The sequence below is a fragment of the Diabrotica virgifera genome, chromosome 1, assembly GCF_917563875.1.
Source record: "Diabrotica virgifera virgifera chromosome 1, PGI_DIABVI_V3a".
NCBI lineage: Eukaryota > Metazoa > Arthropoda > Insecta > Coleoptera > Chrysomelidae > Diabrotica > Diabrotica virgifera.
The window spans coordinates 123,056,080-123,081,885 of NC_065443.1; the positions used below are offsets into that span (position 1 = coordinate 123,056,080).

Consider the following 25,806-nt stretch of genomic DNA (forward strand, 5'->3'; position numbering starts at 1 on the left):
TTTCGATGGGAAATAAGCCACAATTTTACCAAAAAAATGAATTTATTAACGTTTCGACGCCCAAGTCGGGTGTCGTTGTCAAAATACAAAATAATACTAAATAAACAAAAATGTTGTTGCTTAGTAAAAAATTCTTCTAATAATTTATTTAATCTGACTCATTTATATCGGCAATTCAGGCATGTATTATATTTTAAAGTAGAAGACTTTAAAATGATATTGTTTTTTCCTGGTTTTCCCTCGTGATTTACTATGGAATCTCTAGCGCGAGAATTTTACTGCCATCATTGCATTTGGTTGTCTTTTTAAAGACAGATCACATGCTATGATTTTTTGTGGCGGATATTCTTGAGTTGGGGTTGATTTCATGTAATCGAATGAACTATCTTTTAGTAAAGTCGTCCCAAAATATTGGCAATATCATTTTAAAGTCTTCTACTTTAAAATGTATAATTTTTCGAAAAAAACACCCTAGCTCTAGAGTATTAAATTTAAATAACTAGTGAAATACTCAACTATTCTAAATGAGAAATAAGCCACAATTTAACTAAAAAAATGATTTTATTAACGTTTCGACGTCCAAATCGGATGTCGTTGTCAAAATACAAAATATTGATAAATTAAACAAAAACATTGTTGCTTAGAACAAAATTCTTCTAATAATTTTTTTAGCCTAACTCATTTATATCGGCAATTCAGACATATATTATACATTTTAAAGTAGAAGACTTTAAAATGATATTGCCAATATTTATGAGTTACGTGATATTGTTGAATATTTATTGATCTACTATGGAATCTGTAACACGAGAATTTTACTGTCATCGTTGCATTTGGTTGTCTTTTTAAAGACAGATCACATGCTATGATTTTTTGTGGCGTATATTCTTGAGTTGGGGTTGATTTCATGTAATCGAATGAACTATCTTTTAGTAAAGTCGTCCCAGGAACGCAACTCATCAATATTGGCAATATCATTTTAAAGTCTTCTACTTTAAAATGTATAATACATGTCTGAATTGCCGATATAAATGAGTCAGATTAAATAAATTATTACAAGAATTTTTTACTAAGCAACAACATTTTTGTTTATTTAGTATTATTTTGTATTTTGACAACGACACCCGACTTGGGCGTCGAAACGTTAATACATTCATTTTTTTGGTAAAATTGTGGCTTATTTCCCATCGAAAATACTTAATTATAGAAATTTGAGGTTCCAAAACGTTTCTACCAGCCACCAATTATCGGTTATTAGAATATCCCAGATATAGGAATACTTTTGCTTGGCACGAAGGCTATTCCAATATGAGGGTTCGACTGTACGTACATTTCATCCTCAACTGGGCACTAACAAACATTAATAAATGTACTTAAATAAACAATAAAAGTATTTGATGGGAAATATTATGTTCGTGATTAGTTAACCCCATCACAAGGGAAAACTATCCTCCATCTTTATACTCTTAAATTTTTTGCTATAATAAAAAATCTGGACAAACTTACCTTGTATTTGATCAGTACTCGCTCATGGTAATCTGAAATTTGACAAGGGCGGACGTATATGCCTTCATCGCACTGCGACAAATATGTACACCTTACCAAATGCCTCAATTTGAATTTATCTAATTTCTTTATTCTAAACTTCGGTGTTCTGGTGATAGCTAAGGATTCCCTTTTTGACAATATGTTAGTGTTATCAGTGTTGTCGATGCATAGTAGATTGTTTATTTCATCCCCAACTTTAAAAGTATCTGTAAAAACATCAATAAATTAACAAAAAATCAACATTATGTGATGAGTGCACCAAGAACCGTCAAAATAACGCAAAATATGGAAAGCATATTAAGTTGTGGGATAGTACGAGATAAAGCTAGTTCTTATACGTGGCTAGTTGACTTCAGTCATAATTATATGTATGACGTTGAAAATGTTTAATGTTTATTTCCCATGTTAGAAAAAAAATGATTGAATAAAACATTACGACAGATGCTAGTAAAAAACATTTAGTAGCCATTTCAATTATAAATCAAACCAATAATAAAAATAACTAAAGTACAATATTTTACTAAACGTCATACGTAATTATGACTGAAGTCAACTAGCTCTTAAGCTAACGTGTAAAGGTGACAAGTGGTAATGTAATGCAATGTACATTTATAAATTTATCGATAATTTCCCAGATCTACTAGTTTCATCCCTTTTTATTACACAACGTATTTTGTTTTCAATCATTTGCGTTATTTTGTAGGTTCTTAGCGCACTTATCACTGTATACAGGGTGATTGATTAGTATGGTAAAGCTCAATAGATCCGCTATAGTAATAGATAGCAATAAAAGTTAATAACAAAAATTGTTGACAACTGATTCATATTACAAAATTAGTTAGAATGTTACAGGGTGTTCGACAACCTAGTGGCAGACCAAAATTATGCTTTTTTAAATGGAACACCCTGTATTTTATTTTATAATCAAAAGCTCCTTAACTGTCCCATCACAAAAATATAAAGGTTTGTTATGTTATACAGGGTATGTACAAAGTTATAACCAATTTTATATGAAAATCGTAACAAGTTCAACATCCTGTATAAATAAAAATAAGCATAACAGAAATGGTTTATTGGTGCGTTATTTTTTTGTTGATTATTAAGAATGGTTGATATTGCTAATTTTCTTTATATCAAATACAGGGTGAGTAAAAACGCAAGTACATTATTTTCTCAGTAATTTTAAATTTGTATTGAAAACATTATTGAAAACATTTGTATTTTAAAATGTATTTTATATCACTATTGAAAAATACCATTATCGTACTGTAATTTGTATACAACATTTTTTATGTCCAAATTTATTAGTTTTCGAGATATGTACTTTCATTTTTCAAGGGACCAGTATTAATTGGAACAATGCACCAGAATATAATAAACTGGACTAATTTTTTAAGGTTACGTTAAGAATGAAGGTTATAAAATGCCTCTAACAACAAGGGATGAGATGAAAAATAGAATACAAAGTATATAGTGTTAATTTACAAATTAATGCTTCGTAGTGTAAATAACTCATTCAATGACTATTTTTAGGCATGCATAAATGTGTTAGGAGGTCATTTTTAACACCTTATATAATTAAATATTTTTCAATAATGTTGTATTTTGTTGTATGTTTTTTTTGTAAAATTTTTTACTGATAATTTATTTCTCGTTCTTTATTTGTTAAATTGTTACATTTACATACAAAAGTAGTTTTTAATTGTTTTCCCAAACTGTTGCATAATTTGGTGTTTGTGTTTTTTTTTTGTAAAATTTATTACTAATAAATTATTTTTCTTTCTTTATTTGCTACATCGTTACGTTGATATAAGTTTGAATTTGTTGGATTGATAATCAGTAATCGTAAATTGTCAGTTTTAGACAATTCAGTCATGGCTTACTTAAAATTTGGAAAGATTTAGACCCCTAATTAATAATTTGCTCTGAAAACTGAAAATATACCGAAAACTAATAAATTTAGACATAGATAATGTTATATAAAAATTAAAGTAAGGTAAATGTACTTTTCGATAGTGATATAAAATACAGGATGTTCCATTTAAAACTACTGAGAAAATAATGTACTTGCGTTTTGACTCACCCTGTATTCGATATAAAGAAAATTAGCAATATTAATCATTTCTAAAAATTTTGACAACCAATAAAAAAATATGGCACCAATAAACCATTTCTATTGTGCTTATTTTTATTTATACAGGATGTTGAACTTATTACAGTTTTCATATAAAATTGGTTATAACTTTGTACATACCCTGTATAACATAACAAACCTTTATATTTTTGTGATGGAACAGTTAAGGAGATTTCGAATATAAAATAAAATACAGGGTGTAACATTTAAAATAACATAAGTTTGGTCTGCCACTAGGTTATCGAACACCCTGTAACATTCTAACTAATTTTGTAATATGAATCGCAAAGTTATCTACAATTTTTGTTATTAACTTTTATTGCTATCTATTACTATAGTGGATCTATTGAGCTTTACCCCACTAATCAATCACCCTGTATATCAAAAGCTAAGTATCAAAAATAATTGTTTATAGTCCTATTTATTTTTCAAAAACTGTTAGGGGATAGGTGCAAAATTTAGGGTTCCATTGCTTTTTATTGCATTAATTTTTTTTTTAATCCTGAGAAAAGTAATAAGTATTTTTGATAAATTTAACACCATATCCGTGGTGATATTTTCCAAATCGAACATTCGCTATCTTTGTTATACAACGCACTCAGTTGAACAGAATGTGGTGACAACAGATAATTCTACTAAATAGTTGACACGGATTCAGCAATATTTTGAGTTGTTATTAAATAATATTGATAGTGTATTTGGTACATATGTAATTGAATTAGGACGTGAGATTAATAAAAAGTTATTTATTGTTTATTATTTATGGAAGATCCAAGCAAAGAATACACCAGGATATATTCTGTGATTCAAGTATTTTGTTGTTAAAGATGTTGAAAATGTGTCTTAAGGGTTCCATAGTAACAATATATTATTTAAAAAATCAGTTTTTCTCTTTTTTGGATTAGTTTTTATTTTATAGTATATAAATTATTGTAATCACTGAATACATAGTGACTGAAAAAATAATCATATTAATTAACCGAATTAATAGTTTAAGCGATTATACAAGTAACAATTATTCAAGAACATTCAAAAGCCATCTCTAAGTTAATGATGACAATGTCATTGTCAACTAATGTTTACATCTCCATACCAGTGAGAATGTTACTACACGTAATTTGCCGTGTAAAGAAAGAAAAAGTAGGGATAGCCGTAAAATATTTGCGCCTACGCTCTTAAATTTAAATTTAGAATTAAATAGATTTTACAAAGTTACTTACTTATCAAGGTAGGACATAAACTTAGTGTTTCGCTAAGGTGATTCACCGGAACTACACCAACAGGTTTTCCTATCTGCGTTTTAATAAAAAGATTATCTTTAGTAATTCTACCAATAACTCCGTTGACTTTCTCTCCTATCTTTAAAAAACCGAAATTTTTCGGCGGTCGCAAGGACAAAATCACTCTCTGTTCTTTCACTCCCAATATCCATGGATTTATCTAAAAACAAGATAGTACCCGTCAATATGAAAGAAGGTCACATTTAATGAACGGTGAAACAATACATGTAGTGCAGTCACTGAAGGTTTTCACCTCCGATTTCGTTGAACCTCCATCGATTTTCATGAAAATTGGTGAGCAGTTAATACCTCAAGGAACAAAGTTGACATGATGCTAACTTGCGCTTTTACCCTGGGGGTGAATGCCACCCTTTTTCGGGGGTGAAAATTATTTTATTAAAATTAATGCCATAAATCGATAGAGGAATAGATTCTGAGCAAAATTTGTTATACAAAGTTATTAATATAAATCAATACTTTTTGAGTCATTAAAGATCAAAGATTTTATTTTTTAGTAAATATAATGCATGTTTTAAAGCTGTTTTTCACATATAACTCAAAAATTATGAGTTTTTACAAAAAAGTTATTATTACCAAAATTAATGATAATAAAAAATTGAATACACTCCTCACTTAAAGAACTAAACTAATGTTAATTCAAAGTGAGTTATGGGTAATTGAATGTATATTTTTTTCGACGAGTACTCATATCTAAGAATTCAAGCTTAAATAACGGGAAAACGATGCATTTTATAAAATAGACCTGCTAAATACTTTTCCAATTACTTTGGAATACCTATCAAATGAGCTCCAGCAGAAGTTAATAGCATTAAAATTAAGCAAGTTATGATGAAAATAAGAGAACCCTTTCGAATTATTTAGGAAAAAGTGAAAAATAAAACATACTCCATTTCCACAAAAATCAAAATTTATAGTAATCCTTACAAATTTTTTTTTATATTAGCATAAGTAATGATTTCGACAATTTTCACTGGTTTAGAATGCATATTTTTGAAAAAAAGATATAATTTAAAAAATCAGAATTTTTAAAATTATCGTCATTTTCATTTTCTTTTGATAATAACTCCAAAAATACTCATGTACGTAAAAATGGTATATAACCAAATTTTAGTTTTTTCTATATCAAATATTTTATCTTCTTTGCTATTTCTGTAGGGTGAAAAATAACCGAGATAGAAAAGTTTAAAGCTTAAATTTTGCTGCGAGAACCATGTAACCATAGCCATTTAACCTTTGATTTTTAGAAAAGTAAGAAGAAAAGATTATGTTAAACGTGTTTGAATAGCCTTTAGAATTATCTTTCAAATCAATTTCAGATGAACATGATATAAAAATTAACGGTGTTATTTAGAAAAAACGATAACATTTTTTTTGAAAAATTTTTAAAAGATAAACTTTGAAAAATTTTTGGAGCATGAATTTAAATGCTATCAACTTGTTCGGGATCTCATTTGATAGGTATTTCTAAGTACTTTCACAAATGTTTAATAAGTTTATGTTATAAATTACACCATTTTCCCGTAATTTAAGCTTGAATACTTACATTTGGATACTCGCCGAAAAAAATATACATTTAATTACCTAACTCACTTTTAGTTAACACTAAAAGGTTTTTTTAATAAGGAGTTTATTTCATTTTTTTATTAGCTTCAATTTTGGTAATAATAACTTTTTTGTAAAAACTTATAGTTTTTGAGTTATTTATGAAAAATCGGTTAAAAACATGCATTTTTCTCACGAAAAATTGAAATCTTTGATCTTTAATAACTCAAAAAGTTTTTATTTATTTTAACAACTTTATCTAACAAATTTTGCTTAGAATTTGTCCCCTATCTAATTATGCGGTTATTTATAATAAAATATTTTTCACCCCCGAGAAGGGGTGACATTCACCCCCAGTGAAAAAGCGCAAATTGGCACCATGTCACCTTTATTCCTTGAGATATCCTCTAACCACTCACCAATTTTCATGCAAATCGATGGAGGTTCAACGAAATCGGAGGTAATAGCTCATATCCACCTTCAGTGACTGCACTAATGGCAAATAACAAAATATTACACATCTAGATCATCTGAACATTATCATCTATAATTATCTGATAGCCTGATCAAATAAAATAAAATCAAAATGTAGTTTACTCCGAGTTTCTATTTAAAGAGGCATTGGAGGATTCCAAGTATGGAGTCAAGGTGAATGGCGTAAATATCAACAGCATCAGATACGCCGATGATACGGTGTTGATTGCGGATTCCGACTTGGGTCTACAACGACTCATCGGCAAGACCAACTCGACCTGTGAGCAATTTGGTATGAAAATAAACATTAAAAAACCAAAGTGATGTCAATCTGAAAAAACCAAAACGTACCTCAACCTTGCACAATAAATGGGCACATTTTAGAACAGGTCAATAGATTTAAGTACCTGTTGAAATAAGGTCTATCTAGAAATAAGATCGAGAATAGAACAGGCCAGAAAATCTTTCGAAAAAATCAAACAACTGCTTTGTGATTCTCGAATAAAACACGAAATTCGACTATGTTTATCAAAATGCTACGTTTGGTCGACTCTTCTCTAGGCAGTTGAGACAAGGACCCTTAAAACATCAACCGTAAATAAATTGGAGGCATTTGAAATGTGGATCTACCGGAGAATCCTCAAAATTTCATGGACATCGCATACCTCAAACGGAGAAGTGCTGCATAGAATAGGCAAGGGGCAAGGAAAGAGATCTTTTCAATACAGTGAAAGTTTGAAAAACATAATACCTAGGCCACATACTGAGAAATAATAAGTACCAATATGCTCAACTTATCTTCTTCTTTTGGCATCATAACCCTGGATGGGTCTTTGCCTGTCTGGTTATGTCCTCCCATTCAGATCTCTCTTGTGCCCTTCTCCTCCATTGTCTTATATTCATGGTTTTCAGGTCGTCTTCCACGTCATCCAACCATCTCGTCCTGGGCCTCCCTTTTTTTCGCCTTCCTACCGGCTTCCACTGTAATATCTTCTTTGTCGTTTTTGTATCTTTGACTTTTCACAAATCTGACAATATCATATCCTTCATTCAGTTCATTAATCTCATCGTTTCTTCTGATTCTCCATGTGCCGTCTTCCTCTTACACAGGGCCACATACTTTTCTCAGTATCTTTCTCTCGAATGTCCTCGTCATTACTCAGGTTTCACAACCATAGGTTACTACGGGTCTAATCAATGTTGTGTAGATAGTCATTGTGGTTCTTTTGTCTAATAATTTCGATGTCATCAATATTTTACTAGCTTAGTATGTACGATTTCCACTGGAAATACGTGCATTAAGTTCGCTACTTACGGAATTCTTCTGATTGATTTCTGTGCCCAGATATGTGAAGGCATCCACCCGTTCTATAGTATAGTTGTCTATTGCTATAAGGTTTGTCCGTAGAACGATCAGCAACCGTTGTCAACCATCAGACTCATGCGCGTTCGTACTCTACGAACGCTAACTGTTAACTGCTCAACGCTAACTGTTCACTGCGCATGCGTGTGATGGTTGCCAACGGTAGCTGATCGTTTGGATCGTACTACGAACAAACCTATATAGGGCTTTTCATCGATTATCATTTGTTTCGAGCTTCTGTCATGTGTCACATAATATTAATATATCTACGTCATACGTCTTTGGTTTGTATCATTGATATATACAATAACGTATGACGTAGATATATTAATATTATGTGACAAATGACAGCTCGAAACAAATGACTGTGAATGAAAAGCCCTATTATTTTCATTCTCAGGTGTTCTTTTGATGGTCATGTACTTAGTTTTTGTTTCGTTATTTTAAGCCCTCTTTTTTGTGCTTCAGGATCAATTTCCTTAAACGTTTCCATTAGTCGTGTCTTGCTTCTACTAATAATGGCGACATCTTCTGCATATGCAGTAATTTGTACTGTTTTGGTATTTATATGGTCGGTTACATTGGTTTTTCTGATGACTGCCTCAAGAACTAGGTTGAACAGCATGGTTGAAAGTGCGTCTCCCTGTCTTACCCCCATGTTGATGTCAAACAGGGGAGACAGTTCTCCATCTACCCTAACTGCGGCTTTTGAACCCTGCAACGTCATTTTTATGAGGCTGATATGCTCAACTTATAGTGAAAGGAAAGATCGAGGGAAAGAGAGGCCTATACTGCGTTCCACGGTCACCTTTCAGTACAGACTCTTATAAAGAACAGTGTTGCCAAGAGATATTAATATTTATATTAAATAAATTTTAAATTATTTTTATACCTTTACTTTTATATGTATATAGGGTGAGGCAGATAACTGGCCTATTAGAAATATCTCGAGAACTAAAGGCAACAGAATCATGAACATTGGAATGAAGGGGTTTTGAAGGATGATCTATTAAATGAAAATATTTTCATCTCTTTGCAACTTCCGGTTATACCTTCGTTTATAACTTGGTTTTTTTAAATGGGACACCCTGTATATTTTTACATTTTTGGATTCTCTTCGATGTCTTCTTTCTTAAAATATAAGGTTTTGTAATATTATACAGGGTATTTTAAAAGATAATTACGTTTTTTTATTAATTTCGTAGCAACATTCACACCCTGTAGAATTGTAGTAGTTTGACATCTACAACTCTACTTACGTTCAAATGATTTTTAATATACTCTACTATTGTTAAGAATCATTAGTATACCTAAATTTTTAATTTTAGTATACAGGGTTGGTCGAAACTCGGAATGAGTATTTTCTGAGTTTTCTTAAATAGAACACCCTGTATTTTTATATTGTAATGAATTGATATTTTATGGTACTTTTTTATTTCTTAAGCATTCCCTATACCTAACTGCTTTAGTTTGTGAGTTATTGGTGATTCAAGCTAAACATTAATTGCAACAGAAAATACGTAAAATTTTATTAGGTTGGCCGTGAAAATACTCAATCCCAAATAATTTTTCAGAAATAAATACATATTAATCCAGACTGGTCCTTAAAATTACCAATAATGGTTTAGCTATCAAAATACCTACGTAGTTAAGATTGTTGGTGCGATTAACAATTAAGCACAAATTAAAGCAGTTAGGTATAGGGAATGCTTAAGAAATAAAAAAGTACCATAAAATATCATTTCATTACAATACTAAAATACAGGGTGTTCCATTTAAGAAAACTCAGAAAATACTCATTCCGAGTTTCGACCAACCCTGTATACTAAAATTACAAATTTAGCTATACTAATGATTCTTAACAATAGTAGAGTATATTAAAAATTATTTGAACGTAAGTAGAGTTTTAGATGTCAAACTACTACAATTCTACAGGGTGTTAATTTTGCTACGAAATTAATAAAAAAAACTTAATTATCTTTTAAAATACCCTGTATAATATTACAAAATCTCATATTTTAAGAAAGAAGACATCGAAGAGAATCCAAAAATGTGAAAATATACAGGGTGTCCCATTAAAAAAAACGAAGTTATAAGCAACTTCCGGTATAACCGGAAGTTGCAAAGAGATGAAGATATTTTCATTTAATAGATCATCCTTCAAAACCCCTTTATTCCAATTTTCATGATTCTGTTGCCTTTAGTTCTCGAGATATTTCTAATAGACCCTTTATTTGCCTCACCCTGTATATAAATTGACTCTGGCCTTTTAGCATTAAGCCACACTATGTTTCTTAATGTTAAAATGGGCAATTTCAATTTTTTGCATTTTGTTTGGTCAATATTAAATTCAAAAGAAAGCTGTACAAAAAAACAAAAATTTGACATTGGCCCTTTTAGAACCAAGCCACAGAATTAATATTCAAATGATATATCTTTAATATCGTATAAATCTCTTTCATAGTACCTATCTATGAATTATTTAAAAATAATAAAACCCACAGATTTTCAAATCAAGATGTTTTGGACTTCTGAAATATTCTATTTAGACGAACTTTAAGTTAGTCTGCTTAAAACCGGCAACACTGAGCTGCAAGGTTCCATAAGTTTTATATTGGGATATGCTGCCCACACTGCAAAGTGACTGCGGAACGCAGAATAGGAAAGAAATGACTATCGTGGCTCAGAAACATCCGACAATGGACAGGGTTAAATTTTCTTCTTCTTCTTATACTTGTTGTAGATCTGTCGATCTGTTAATTCCGACGTTGAAGTATTTCTTGAGAGGTAGACTGCCAGAGCTATCTCTCGATCTTTTTGGTGGTCTCCCCGGTGGACGCTTGCCTGCTGGTTTTCCTTCTAGCGCAATTCTGGGTAGTCTGTGCTCCTTCATTCTTTTTACATGACTGAACCACTCTCTTCGTCTTTGCCTGCCCCATCTGACTACATCTTGCACGCCACATTGTTCCCTGATAATGTTGTTTCGTATTCTACCTCTTCTTGTCTTCCTTGCTATTGCTCTTAGTGTCTTCATTACGGCTGTTCGTAGCATGCTTTTGGTTTTATTGGTGTCTTCTCTTGATTCAATGCCATAAGTCATAACAGGTCTGATGCAAGTTTTATAAATTCTAACTTTGCTGTCCATTCTCATATATGGGTTATTCCAGACCACATCTCTCAAACATCCGGACAAGACAGCGGCCTTGTTAATTTGTCCTCTTAGGTCTCTGGCTGGGTCATGATAACTTGATAAAATATACACTACACCTAGATATTTGAACTGGTTTACCTGTTCTACCATTAGCTTGCATCTAATTGGGTCTTTCGCAATGATAATGCATTTTGTTTTCTGCGTGGATATGTTCACGTTGAGTCGTCGCCATGCTTGATATAATCAGCTAAATTTTGAGTAGCTAATAAGAACAGCTGAAGACAAAGAAGAGTTTGCAATTGTAGTAGCCAGTCTCCATTAAGGAGACGACACTTTAAGAAGAAAAATTCAGTGCAGGTTGGAACAAGTTTTATACCAAAGTTTAGGTGAAAACAAAAGATATTTTCAAGAATGTATAATACTCGTATGTAGTGAGCACGTAAAGGTTGGAATAAATTCATTTTTTCATAAATGGGCGATTTTGGAAATAAATCCCGAAACAGGTGGATTTTTATTTTTAAATTATGATTTTTTGGCATATATAGGGTGTCCAGAAACTCTACCGACAAACGAAGACAGGAGATTCCTCAGATAATTTTAAGATAATTTAACCCAATTCACCTAAGCCGAAAATGATTTCTAAGGGAGCTAGAGCTCTTTGAAGATGGCGTCATGTACTTAGTTTTTCTTAAATATCTCCAGAATTCTTCTATTAAGAAAAACAAAAATTGGTATACATATTTACATTCCAGAAATTAATCGATTCCATCCATTGCGAATTTCTAGTACCGGTCATAGGCGTCCGTTTTGGGTAGGGCAACGAATATTTTATCGCATAACTTTTTTGCCTTTAACTTTTAAGCATTTTTGATACTGGATTATTAAATTGAGAGGTATTTTAGTACTAAAAGGTACTCTTTCTTTAAGTCGGTAGGACACACCGTTTTCCAGAAAAATCGATTTAAAAGTTTTTGTTCTTGGAATTTGAAAAAAAAATATTAAAAAAAATTTTAAAAAAAACTATGTATTTTATCAACTTAAAGCAAGAGTAACTTTTAGTACTCGAATACCTCATAATTTAATAATCTAGTGTCAAAAATGCTTAAAAATTAAAGACAAAAAAGTTACGCTATAAAATAACTGTTGACCTACCCAAAACGGACGCCTATGACCGATACTGGATATTCGCAATTAATGAAATCAATTCATCTCTGGAATATAAATAAATGTACCAGGTTTTGTCTTTCTAAATAGTTTTTTTTTTTTTAATTCAAGAAACGAAAAATTTTCAAATAGATTTTTCTAGAAAACGGTGTATAATATCGACTTAAAGCAAGAGTACCTTTTAGTACTAGAATACCTCACAATTTAATAATTCAGAGTCAAAAATGCTTAAAAATTAAAGACAAACAAGTTAGGCGATAAAATAACCGTTGCCCTACCCAAAACGGACGCCTATGATCGGTACCAGAAATTCGCAATGGATGGAATAGAGTTATCTCTGGAAGATAAATACACGCACCTATTTTGGTTTTTCTAAATAGAAGCGTTCTGGAGGTATTTAATAAAAACTAATTACAAGACGCCATCTTCAAAGAGCTTTAGCTCCCTTAGGAAGCATTTTAGGACTAAGCGAATTGGGTTAAAATGTCTTAAAATTATCTGAAGAATCTTCTGTCTTCGTTTGTCGGTAGAGTTTCTGGACACCCTGTATATCATACTAGTGACGTCATCCATCTGAGTGTAATGACGTAATCGATGATTTTTTTAAATGAGAATGGGGGTCGTGTGATAGCTCATTTGAAAGGTTTCCAAGAAAGGAGTCCAAAAGTTTTCTTAATTAAATTAATTGACATAAAAAGAAGAATATATGTAATTTGTTTAACTTAAAATACATTTTGCTGCTGCCAGAAAAAAACTGTTTATTTTAAAAATAAACATTGCTTTAAGCTTAAATTAAGTGTTTAAACTGCCAAGAGGCAGGTGGGTGGCAGCTTTAATATTTAATTTAAGCTACGAACAAAATTTATTTGTAAAATTAACATTTTTTCCTGTTTTCTGACAACAGTAAAATGTATTTCCAATTAAATAAATTACATACATTTTCCTTTTTGTCTCATTAATTTAATTTAAAAAAATTTTAGAGCACCCTGTGTACATAATTACGTTAGTGTTTATATCACTGAATAGAGAATTGAATAACCTTTCAAATAAGCTATCACACGACACTATTCTCATTTAAAAATCTGCGATTACGTCATCACGCCCAGATGGATGACGTCACTAGTATCATATAATTGCAAAAAATCATCATTAAAAATAAAAATCGACCTATTTCGGGATTTTTCCTTAAAGTCACCGGTTTACGTGCTCACTGTATATGTAAGTATGTATATGAAAGTATTTTATAACGGACTCATTTTTTAAATAATGAAAAATGGGTAAATTTTGAACATAATTTACTTTTTTAACTGCTGCGGTAATTCATGTTTTTATGAAAGTCTTTTTCGATATTTTTCTGCAAAGTTGAAGGAAAAAGCTTTCATTTAAGACTTGCTAGATTCAATTTGTCCCTTAATTTATTTAAATAATTATAAATAAATCTTGAAAAATAAAGCAAAAAATTATTTGCATTATAAAGCATTGTAAATAAGCACATTGTAAAGAAGTAGCGTTTTGTTCCAATGTGATAACATGTTACTATTTTTTCAACTGCAAAAACTTACCACTTGTCCTATAAAAAACAATTGTTGAGGATCCGGTTTGTCATTTTCATTTTCTTCGTCCAAATACTTCTTGGGTAGCCATCCCGAAATATTAGAATAAAATATAACATAGGCACCATTCGGATAAGTCTTAACTATGACACATGGATATCTCTCGCCCCTTTTTGCATCTTCTACAGTGGTGAGACATCTGTCGGATAACACTTGTTCTGATTTTAAAGTTAAAAGTACGTTGTTCCCTTTGATGTCCCATACCCTGAAAGTTTAAACAGAACGGTCTTGAACATAAAATCGTTACGGATTTATTAGGAGAATTTGAGAGAAACGGCAAAATGGACCAATACACGACCTGCATTTACTGGATTGTTGATAAAGGTAAAATAGTATACTACACTTGAGAGGAAAATAATCGACTCATTGCTGAATTGTACGCGTTAGATGTCTCGAATTTCCTAAACCTGTTGTCCGATTTGAGTTATTTAAAAAATAGAACTCTAAAAGCGCAGTATCATTTATTTTATTATTTACTTCATATATAATGAATAATTATATAATAATAATAATAAATAATCATTTATTTATTACCTTTCATTTATTACCTTTATCATTTAAATTGAAATTTAATCCAGAGCCCTGAATAAGAACAAAAATTATTTAAGTACATAAAAAATGCGGTGGTGGCATAACTGCACGTGTACATACATACATTTCAACGAATTTCGTTTGGCTTATCGTAATGCTCAAACAAAATGAATTGATGACTAAATTTTTACTTATGTAGTCAATATAACTTATGTATGGACCCTGACGGTTAACAGAGGTGACGGTTAATAGAGGTTCCACTGTAAATTCATTTCCTCTAAAATGGACGACTTTAGAGAAAAATACCGAAACAGGTCGATTTTATTTTCAAATTACAATTTTTATGGCATATATTTCATACTAGTGACGTTATCCATCTGAGCGTGGTGACGTAATCGGTGATTTTTTTAAATGGGAATAGGGGTCGTGTGGCACCTCATTTGAAAGGGTGTTCAATTCTCTATACAGTAATATAAACATTAATATCATTATTTATACAGGGTGGCCAAAATAATAATTTTTGAATTAAATTAATAGACGAAAAAAGAAGAATGTATGCAATTTATTTAACTCAAAATACATTCTATCGCCGTCAGAAAATAGAAAAAAAATGTTTATTTGGCAAATAAATATTGCTTTTCGCTTAAATTAAATGTTCAAACTGCCAACAGGTAGGTGGGAGGCTGTTTGTGATTTAATTTTAGCAAAAAGAAATGTTTATTTGTGAAATAAACATTTTTTTCTATTTACTGACAGCCGTACAATGTATTTTGAGTTAAATAAATTACAAACATGCTTCTTTTTGCGTCAATTAATTTAATTGAAAAATTATTTTTTGGTCACCCTGTATAAATAATGATATTATCGTTTATATTACTGAATTAAGAATTGAACACCCTTTCAAATGAGGTGCCACACGACCCCTATTCCCATTAAAAAAAAATCATTGATTACGTCATCACGCTCAGATGGATGACGTCACTAGTATGAAATATATGCCAAACAATTGTAATTTAAAAATAAAAATTGACCTGTTTCAAGATTTTTCTCCAAAGTAGTCCATTTTAGAGAAAATGAATTTATTCCATAATTTAGATCCTCTCTGTATATGCTAGGCTAGAATATTCCACAGGGTGTTCCGAACTATAAGAAAAAAGCACAGTATGATTGTTACACCCGGTATAAAATGACATTTACCTGTCTAGCAACAATATTATTACATCGATTTTCTTAAATTTAATAATAAGGACTAAAAAAATCACTTAAATCGGACAACAGGTGTAGGAAATTCGAGACATCTAACGTGTACAATTGAGCGAGTGACTCGATGATTTTGCTCTCAAGTGTAGATATATGAGCGTCATTCGTAAAAAAAGAGTGCGACGTGCTAGGAGAAGTCTGGCAACACTGCCTTACACATTAACTCTCCCTCTCTCTTATCCCGCCACTTTCGCCTCGCTGTATTGCTCAGTGTTGGCCTAGCAGCTTTCGAAGATGGAGTACCCGGTCGCTGTTACTATCCTTGGGAAAAAATTGGGAACACTCGCATGCTTCACGGACTACAGCTTCGTTCGCGGTAACGATCCTGTACTTGTCCAGGATTAGTTACGGACACTCTTAGGACTCGGGTTGTGCGCAGGCGCGGTTCAGAATTAGTTCAGGATTGATTTACACCGCGATAGAATTTAGAACTAGTCCATAACACTATTATAACCTAGTTTTTATGTGTCCATCTTATTTTGATGAATTTGTTATTTTAATTCAGATTTGCATGAACATTTTACTAGATCAGCCAGATATATCAACCAGCTATATGTTTATAGTATGAATAGGCATGGTTTAATGAAATCTTTTATTGTTATAAGTTTTAGTGACTTTAATAAGCTACGAGACAATATAAAACGTTCTCCAAATATTTTTTTAAGAAAAAAATTTGTTCTCTTATACTTGTTACTGGAATTGTAAAATTTTTATTAATTAGGTACATGGAGTATTTTTAGTATTTCTAATACATTAGTATTAATGGTAGGGGAGCAAAGTATGCTAAATGTGCAGTCACTCGAGCGCTTTGGGGACCTATTGGGTTGTGATTATTAGGTCCTAAAACCAAAAAAAGTTAAGTAAAATTTTCCATTTTAGCGGGCGCTTGCCATTTTTTAATTTAATTTTCCATTTCCATTAATCGTTTTTTCCGAATATAGCGCCATCTATCCATAATTCGAAAAAATGTTTTGAATAAAAGTTGCTTATTTTTATGCAGAGAATTTAAATTTGCAATAAAAAATGGGGGCTCCCATTTAAGATTTTAAAGTACCAATTGGTACCATTCGATATATTGTTCAAAAATATTAAATAAGTGTATTTTGCAGTTTTTCGATCTGATGTTTATTTTACTAAATATCGCGGGATTTGTATTTAAAATTTAAAATTGACCCCCCACCCCTCCCTGCGAGGGGTCGTGTTTGGTATCTATCGATAGATTTTTGAAAAATATTGAACGTGTAGTTTTTAGTTTTTCGATCTGACTTTCATTTCGCGAAATATTCGCCTTTTTCTTGTGAAAATTTGTGACTCACCAATTCCCTTACGCCCCGCTCAAATCGTCAGATTTTTTAAATATACACTGTTTTGCATGTACTTAACTTACCTTATCTTAATCTGACAATTTCGAGTATTTTTAAGGATAGATTTTTTTTTCGGGCCCCCCTAAACGAACTCCCCTGTGTTAAGAGCCAATATATGGCAGAGGTACATCTGCAGGGTACCACGTTTCTCCCCATATGATAATCTGACGCGCTCGAGTAACTGCAAAAATCCCCGCTTGGGCTCCCCTACCATAACGTCCATATTATGTATTGTTTATCAATAAAATATTAGGATATCCTCGTCTAATAAAGATTTCAGGTAGTACATTTTACATTATATTGGTTATTTTTGTATCACAAATATAATAAATATTTAACTTTAAAAATACACACAGTATTTAGTAGCTCCATATTAAAAAAATGATTTATTTTTTTATGATCATATTACTGTAAAAATTATACATCAAAGTATGTAAAAACGATTTGACTGAAAATCAATAAATTTCTAAACTTTTAAGTTAAACCACATTATTAAAAACAAATGAAATAATAAAGCACAGAATGAAAAGCAAACACCGCTACCAATCAGCTGTTTAAACCACAAAACAGTATAGAAATGTTTGTAAGTATTTGGAAATTCCTACTGCGCATATTCGGACTCCGAGTTCGCTTCAGATCCCAAGAATCGGTTGGACTGGTTCCGAACTCGCAGCTCGGTTACCGCGAATGACAAATTTGACAAAATCCCAGACTAGGAGTTCAGAACTTGATTACCGCGAACGCTCTTTTTTAAAGTGCGCATGCGAAGTAATTCTGGACAAGTACAGGATCGCTACCGCGAACGATACTTATATGAAACATTTTACACAATGACAACCCTTACCTCTTAATAACAGCCAGATCAGTACCGTTGATTCTGTAAAATTTCTTGGTATTTTTTTAGACAGCAACTTTAAATGGTCCCTTCATATCGATTTGTTAAGGAAAAAACTATCTTCAGCTTGCTATGCTGTAAGGTCTGTTTCGAAGGAACTCAATTTAGCACCTTCCAAAATGACATTGTTATATTATTACTCCTTTGAGTAACATAGGTCCATTTTCCGTTGGAATTTACCACGCTGAACAGACATGGTCGTGAATTGCAAGTTTTAGAATTCCCTCTTGTCTTCTTCGCTTCAGCATCCATCGGGCTTGCAATTTTTAGAAGCCATGGAGGTGTTACCAGGAAAATGGTCTAATAAGTTTTCAATTAAGTATCTTTTAAAAATATTTTTAAATATTTTTATTAGGATGAAAACTTTGACTTTTATTTAGCAGATGCCGCTACGCACATACTACCATCTCGTCAGTTGCAATGCGTGCACTAATAGAGTCGAAAATTTCTACTTAGGACAGATATAGCAACCTATGCATTCTCTGAAGAACCACTAAAGTGGTGAAATTGTTGATAAGAGTGCTGGTTGCGCTCTCTGAACTAAGTGAAAATTAAGACAGTTTTGGCTTCACATTGCAACTGAATAAAAATAGTATACATTTTTATTTTAACATAGTTTTCTTTGTTCGAGTCGCATCTTCGATATGGTCTTCCTTTTTGAGGTTGTGGTACAGCTGCCCAATTCGACGTTATTTTCAAATTACAAAAAACGACATCTGTTTGGCCTTAGAAGAATAACACATTGCAGAAGCTATTCAAAGATCACAGGATTTTAACACTTCCTTCCTTATATATTTTAGAAACTGCTTAATTCGTAAACATCTACATATCTTTCCAGCAAGACCTAATTATGACTACTTCATGAGAAATTCTAACTTTGACGTCTATTTACCGACCCCGTCCTCTGAGTTGGTAAAGAAATATATATTATATTCCGCAAAAAAACTTTGCAACCATCTCCCTCTACAACTTAAATCTGCAGCATCTTTCCCCAAAATCCGCAAACTGACAAAAGCCTACCTATCTGAAAGACCATTTATTCAGTAGAAGATTTTCTTAATCAATAACTAAGAAATTACAGTACCCTTTGTACAAGTAGTATTTTTTTATCTATATTTGGGTGTTACAGTATTTCTCATGATCATCTTTCAGTGCGTCACAGTTTTTCGATTTCTTTCTAACGCATTAAATTGTATGTGACAGAAAAAAGGCACGTCGGTGATTACATTTCGTCGGTGACATTTTTATAACATTTATTCTAGTTATTCTAGTTGTCGATAGATGGCGCCATAATAAAAATAATAATTTTTTTTTAATTAGATAATAATATTACAAATATAATCTGTATAATTTATAAGACTATACAAATCAAAGAAAATACCATTTTATAAATGCAAGAAACACATTTGATTTGTTTTTATTCCAAATTGAAAATAAAATGTGACAACTGTCAGATTTAACTAAAATGTCATGTTAGAATAAATGTCATAAATGTGTATTATCACGGACTTACCCTTTTTCCTATCATTTGTTGCGCACTGAAAAATGATCATGAAAAGGACAATATATGCAGCAGCTTAACTTTTTAACTTACTTACTTACTTTCCGTGTCCGGAACACCAACAACTTTAAATTCTGTATTTCCAATGGTTGGCCACATAGATGGCCCTGTCATTTGCTATAATTAAGTCTTGTTCTGTGCAGGTCTCTCTCATCTCTGTGCATGATAGTAGATGCCGGTTGGTGTGAACCGCGCCACAGTCGCAGGTATCGTCCTCCTGGTATCCCCATTTTTTCAGGTTACTAGCACAACGTGAAACGCCCGCGCCGGTTCTTAGTCTGTTTAGCGCTTTCCAAGTCGGATACGGTAAATTGTGTCCAGCAGCCATTTCCTCCGAGGGAGGAAAATGTGTCGCGGTAGCTGACGCTTGCCATAGGTGTATTCGGCGCGTCTCTGGCGCTTCGGGGATGGATCTTGATGTTTTCATGAAGCTTTTCCGAGATCTTAGTCTGCTTGGCTGAGTTTGGTGGTCATATAAGGGGTGTCTTCGGTCCGTCTCCTGCTTTTTCCGTTCTACCTCTGACGTGACCTTCCTCCTGATAGGTGGTGGAGCAATTCCAGCAATGGGGTATACCTCTTCGATAGGTGTCGGTTTCAGGCAACCCGATATTATACGGACCGTTTCATTTAGAGCCACGTCGACGTTCTTTGCGTGAGCAGAGTTTGCCCATACTGGTGCTCCAAACTCCGCGGCCGAAAAACATAATGCCAAGGCAGAAATGCGGAGAGTGTGTGGTTGTGCTCCCCATTTTGTATTAGTTAGCTTGCGGATGATATTATTTCTGGCACTTACTTTCTCCTTGACATCTTGACAGTGGTATCGGTAAGACAGAGTTCTATCCAGACGGAGGCCAAGGTATTTTGGCGTCTTGTTGTGTTCCAGCATCTGACCACGCCATTCCACCTCCAGCGACCTTCGGGCATGCTTGTTTCTCAGGTGGAAAGCACATACCTGGGTTTTTGTGGGATTGGGTTTCAGATGGTTTTTATCATAGTATAGAGCTAAGTCTCCCAGGGCATCTGTCAGTTTCACTTCGACTTCATTGAAGGTTCTTCCCTGAGCTGCCACCGCTGTATCATCAGCGTAAATAAATTGCCTTGTTTGTTGGTGTATGGGTTGGTCGTTGGTGTATATGTTGTATAGAATCGGCGCGAGGACACTTCCCTGTGGTAGCCCATTTTTTTGGTCCCTCCACCGACTGTTCTTGGACTGGAGCGTTACGTAGAAGCGTCTATTCTGGAGGAGACATTTCACTAACCTTGTTAGTCGGAAATCCTTTGTAGTTTCGTAGAGTTTTGCGAGTAGCCGTTGATGGTTAACTGTATCATAGGCGGCAGTTAGGTCTATGAACGCTACTCCTGTTATTTCCTTCCGTTCAAAACCATCTTCAATATGTTGGGTGAGATTAAGAATTTGACTGCAGCAGCACTTTCCGGGCCTGAATCCTGCTTGTTCTGGAATAATTTTAGTCTCCACATATTCTGCGATCCGGTTCAGTATCATTCTTTCAAAGGCCTTGAAAAGGTGGCACAAGAGAGATACAGGTCTAAAACTCTTTGTATCCGCCGGATCCTTCCCTGGTTTTAAGAGGGCTACCACTCTAGCTTTCCTCCAGATTTTGGGGATTTGTAATGTATGGATGCAGCAATTCATCATTTTTACGAGCCACTCTACGGTTTTTAGTCCAAAGTTCTTTATTTGCTCTGTTCGTATGTCGTCCAGGCCAGCCGCTTTATTATCTTTCATTTGATGGATCGCGCCTCTCATCTCCTCTAGACAAAAAGAGGTACCTAGAACATCTCTTTCTTCGTCGATATTCCGTTGAGCTCTCACCTTGTTCTTTCTTGATGTCGTCTTACCGTTCATTAGAAGATGATGGGCTATCTGATCGGGTGTGACTTCTGTCATGTTGACTGCCGGAGCAGCGGGATCGTTGCCAAGATTCCGAATCAGCTTCCAGGCACGTCTGCTGTTTTGTTTCATGTCCAGACTCGTGACCAGCTTGCACCACCTTTCCGTTCTGTTGGCGGATATCGCATGTAACATTTCCTCCCCAGCCTGTATTGTCGCTTCCGAGAAAGGGTCTTCTTCATATAGCTGTTCGTATCTTTTAAGTAGGGGTTTAGATTCTTCATTGAGCCCCGCTATGTACTCAGTTCGACAACCTCTAGGGATAAATTTCCGTGATACTTGCTTTACGATTTCTACAAATTTATCGTATGAATCAGGGCAAGGTTCTAGCTGGGAAACTTTTTGATCCAATGTTTCAGAGAATTTTTCCCATTTTGCTTTAGTAAAGTTGAACCTTCTCTTGAAAGGAACAATTTCGTATCTGATTGCCGCGTTGGAAAGACAAATTATTGGTCTGTGCTGTGTCTTTGGGAGGGCGCTTCCAACGATTTTTGTCACCTGGTCTCCAATTCTGTCGCTGACAAATATATTGTCTGGGTTGTAACCTCTGCGCCATCTTCCGCTGTTGAACGACGCAGGCTGCTTTGGATCGTGAATAAGTTTTAGGTTCATGCTTTCAGCCCATTTTTCTAGTTCTTCGCCATTGGAATCTGTTTCGTTGTAACCCCACGCGACACTGTGACAGTTGAAGTCACCCAGTACGAATTTGATTTGCTGTGATTGAAAGTTATTCGGTTCCTCAAAAGCAAAGTCAGCGTTTGGTGGTTTGTAGATTGACGTTACTGTACAGGAGTTTATCTCCACTGTGAGGATCTCGATGTCATTTTGATCTGTTAGAGATGTGGATGCTACGTCGATATCTGGTCTGACGAAGACTGCGCTACCATATTGGTCGTGTGGTCTCTCCAGTACGAGCTTCATACCCCGAATCCTTGGTCTGCGGCTTGCAGTACCTCTATGGGTTTCTTGAACCAGTAGAACATCGACACCATGTTCTCTGCACATATTAGACAATAGGTCTTCTTTATCTGCTGATAGTCCTTCAATATTAATTGAGGTCGTCATTTTTTAACTTATTAGTTACTACGTAGACTATGCAATTTGCAATTTATTTAAATTTTTAAAGTTGGCAATTGATTGTTTCTGTTTTACTTCATTATTTTTTTAATTATATTGACGATTTATGTAATTTTAGTAAATTGAATTGTTATTGTTTTGTTTTCTTGACTTTTTATCAGTAGTAAATCAGTTTTATGTAACTTTAGAGGAGAGAAGAAAAACATTTTGGCTTCTTTATGTAAGATTCTTCTATATGTGTAGGGTTCTTTTTAGGTAACGATTCCATTACCATTAAGTAAAATTCAGTAATATTGTTTTTTTTATCAAAGAGCGACTTACCGAGGTTTTGTTACTTAAAATCTTAAACTATCGTTAAACTTACGAGGTTCTGCCTCATAAAAATGCAACTTACGAGGTTTTGTAGCTTAAATCTTACTTATGAGGTTTTTGTAGATGTCACTATATTGAGATACAAGCTTTCGTAGTTTAAAAGATATGTAAGAGTATAAACCAACAATGTATGAAAGTAATAATGGACCAAAAATTGACTTACGAGGTTTTGCAGTTTAACCGTCGCGTCGAAAAGCAAGAATAGAAGTAAAAAGAGTAGAATAAACCTATAAAATCAAATGTTTTGTTCAGCAAATATTCACTGTTGCCAAATTTCAGTGATATGTATAGCCTTCGGTTAAGGAGACCATGACTTAAGGGGGAAGTCTACTGTGACAAGGGAAAAAACAGGCCGATTTTCCGGATTTTTTTTCTAACAAAATATGACTCGTACATTAAATTAATTTAAACCGCCATCTTTATTATATGTTCAAGTATTTGTAAAAAAAAAATTCAAGTCGAAATATTCAAAATTGCCGTCGTGGTACTCCTTCAAGCGCAGGTCCGTTTTTTTAGGTGCCCAAACGGTGTACATGAAATCTCACGTCTGGGTGATCTGAAACAAAAAACAAAATATGGTTATCATCTACATTGTATTGACTCTCGTCTGACGGAGAATTTTTTTGATATCGTTTTTTGATTAATTGTTATATACAATAATAACATTAAATTTGGGCAAAAAATAGAAAAAAAATTAAAAAATTTTTAATCGACAAAATCCTCCGTCAGACGAGAGTCAATACTATGTAGATGATAACCATATTTTGTTTTTTGTTTCAGATCACCCAGACGTGAGATTTCATGTACACCGTTTGGGCACCTAAAAAAAACGGACCTGCGCTTGAAGGAGTGCCACGACGGCAATTTTGAATACTACGACTTGAAAATTTTTTTACAAATACTTGAATATATAATAAAGCTGACGGTTTAATTTAATGTACGAGTCATATTTTGTTAGAAAAAAAATCCGGAAAATCGGCCTGTTTTTTACCTTGTCACAGTATACTTCCCCCTTAAGCCATCGATATGCAAATTTGGTGACACGTCTTTCATATTGATATACAGTGACTTACCTAGCTTTCACAGTACGCCCCTCTTTAAATTTCTTCTTTATATTTTCAGTATAAGCAACACTAGAAAGATAAAAATTCGAGGCAAAACATCTGACACGTCCAACTTTTACAACCAATCCTTTTTCATTGCTCTCCACAATAACACCTTCCACTAACTGACCTGGCTTTAGGTCAGCAGAAGTAAAATACTGTTCACGGATCATCTTCTGCTCCAATGTTCCTATGTAGCTTCTAGTTACGTTACTGTACGCTAGTATTCGACAGGAATGTCGGCTTCCAACAACAAACTTTAGTTTTAACATGTCAGTTAGGTCGGAATCGTCATATTTTTTTGGGAAGCTGAGTAATAGCCGTTTATGGGTTACGAAACATTTTTCTTTGGATGGTAGGCTAAGATAGATGCCCTTGCGTGCTGTTGAAATAACCTAAAAGAAAAAAAAATATATTACCCTCACCGGCGCAATTAACCGCCCACTTTGTATCTCTTTTAATTTGCAGAAATTGTGAATTTTGGACCACATTTTATGAAAGATGCGGTAAAATTACCTTTGGGGGAAAGAAAACAATAAAATTCATCATCATTCTCTTTGCCTTATCCCTATGCGGGGTCGGCTTCCCTAATTGCATTTCTCCACACAGCTCTATCTTGGGTCACATCAATAGTAATCCACTTTACCAACATGTCCTGCCTAATCGTACCCAACCCCAGGTTCTATTTGGTCTTCCTCTCCTACTCCTTCCAGGAATCTACACTTCGGCAATTCTTCATATTGGTTGATTAACGTCTCGACGTTGAACATCACCAAACCATCTTAACCTATGCTCTCTCATTTTGGCATCAATTGGTACCACACCTAGACTTCCCCTAGTATATATATATATATATATATATATATATATATATATATATATATATATATATATATATATATACAAGCTGTACGCTCCCGAGGAAGCTGAAGCTGTTTTCACTTGAAGATCCTTTTTGTGGGGGATCATCCCATTCTGACTTTGGTTTTACAATTGCTGGTGTGACTTCGCTGTTTCCACTACCTTTCTCCATTCTTCTCTCTCTCTGATTTTGCTTCCTATATTTCTAATTTCCATACTTCTTAAGTCTTCTTCCACTTGTTGTCACCATCTGAGTTTAGGCCTGCCTCTGGTTCTTGTACCTGGTGGTATCCATTCGGTTATAACTCTTAACGGATTGTTCTTCTCTCTTCTCATTATGTGTCCATACCATCTAATTCTCTGTGCTTTTGTTGCTCTTACTATGTTCTCTTGACCCATCCATTCTTGTATTTCGTGGTTCATCCATTGCCTTGCATCCTCTTCGTTTTCCCTCTTTGGTCCCAGAATTTTTCTCATAATTTTTCTCTCAAAAACTTTCAGCTGCTCTTCTTCTCTTGCTGTTAATGTGAATGTCTCCAAAGCATATAGCACTATTGGTCTTATGGTCGTTTTGTAGATT

At 33.5% G+C, this 25,806-nt stretch overlaps 1 protein-coding gene across 1 annotated transcript in view; it reads right to left on the reverse strand.

Moving 5' to 3' along the window:
• The window catches only part of LOC114333768 (protein RRP5 homolog), a 113,159-nt gene that overhangs the window by 56,117 nt on the left and 31,236 nt on the right, over positions 1-25,806 (reverse strand). The window contains exons 7-10 of the mRNA XM_028283761.2: positions 24,336-24,760; positions 14,240-14,495; positions 4,903-5,122; positions 1,507-1,754 (exon numbers count right to left, since the gene is read on the reverse strand). Of these exons, the coding sequence (XP_028139562.1) occupies positions 1,507-1,754; positions 4,903-5,122; positions 14,240-14,495; positions 24,336-24,760 (1,149 nt within the window). The remainder of the gene's footprint in view (positions 1-1,506; positions 1,755-4,902; positions 5,123-14,239; positions 14,496-24,335; positions 24,761-25,806) is intronic.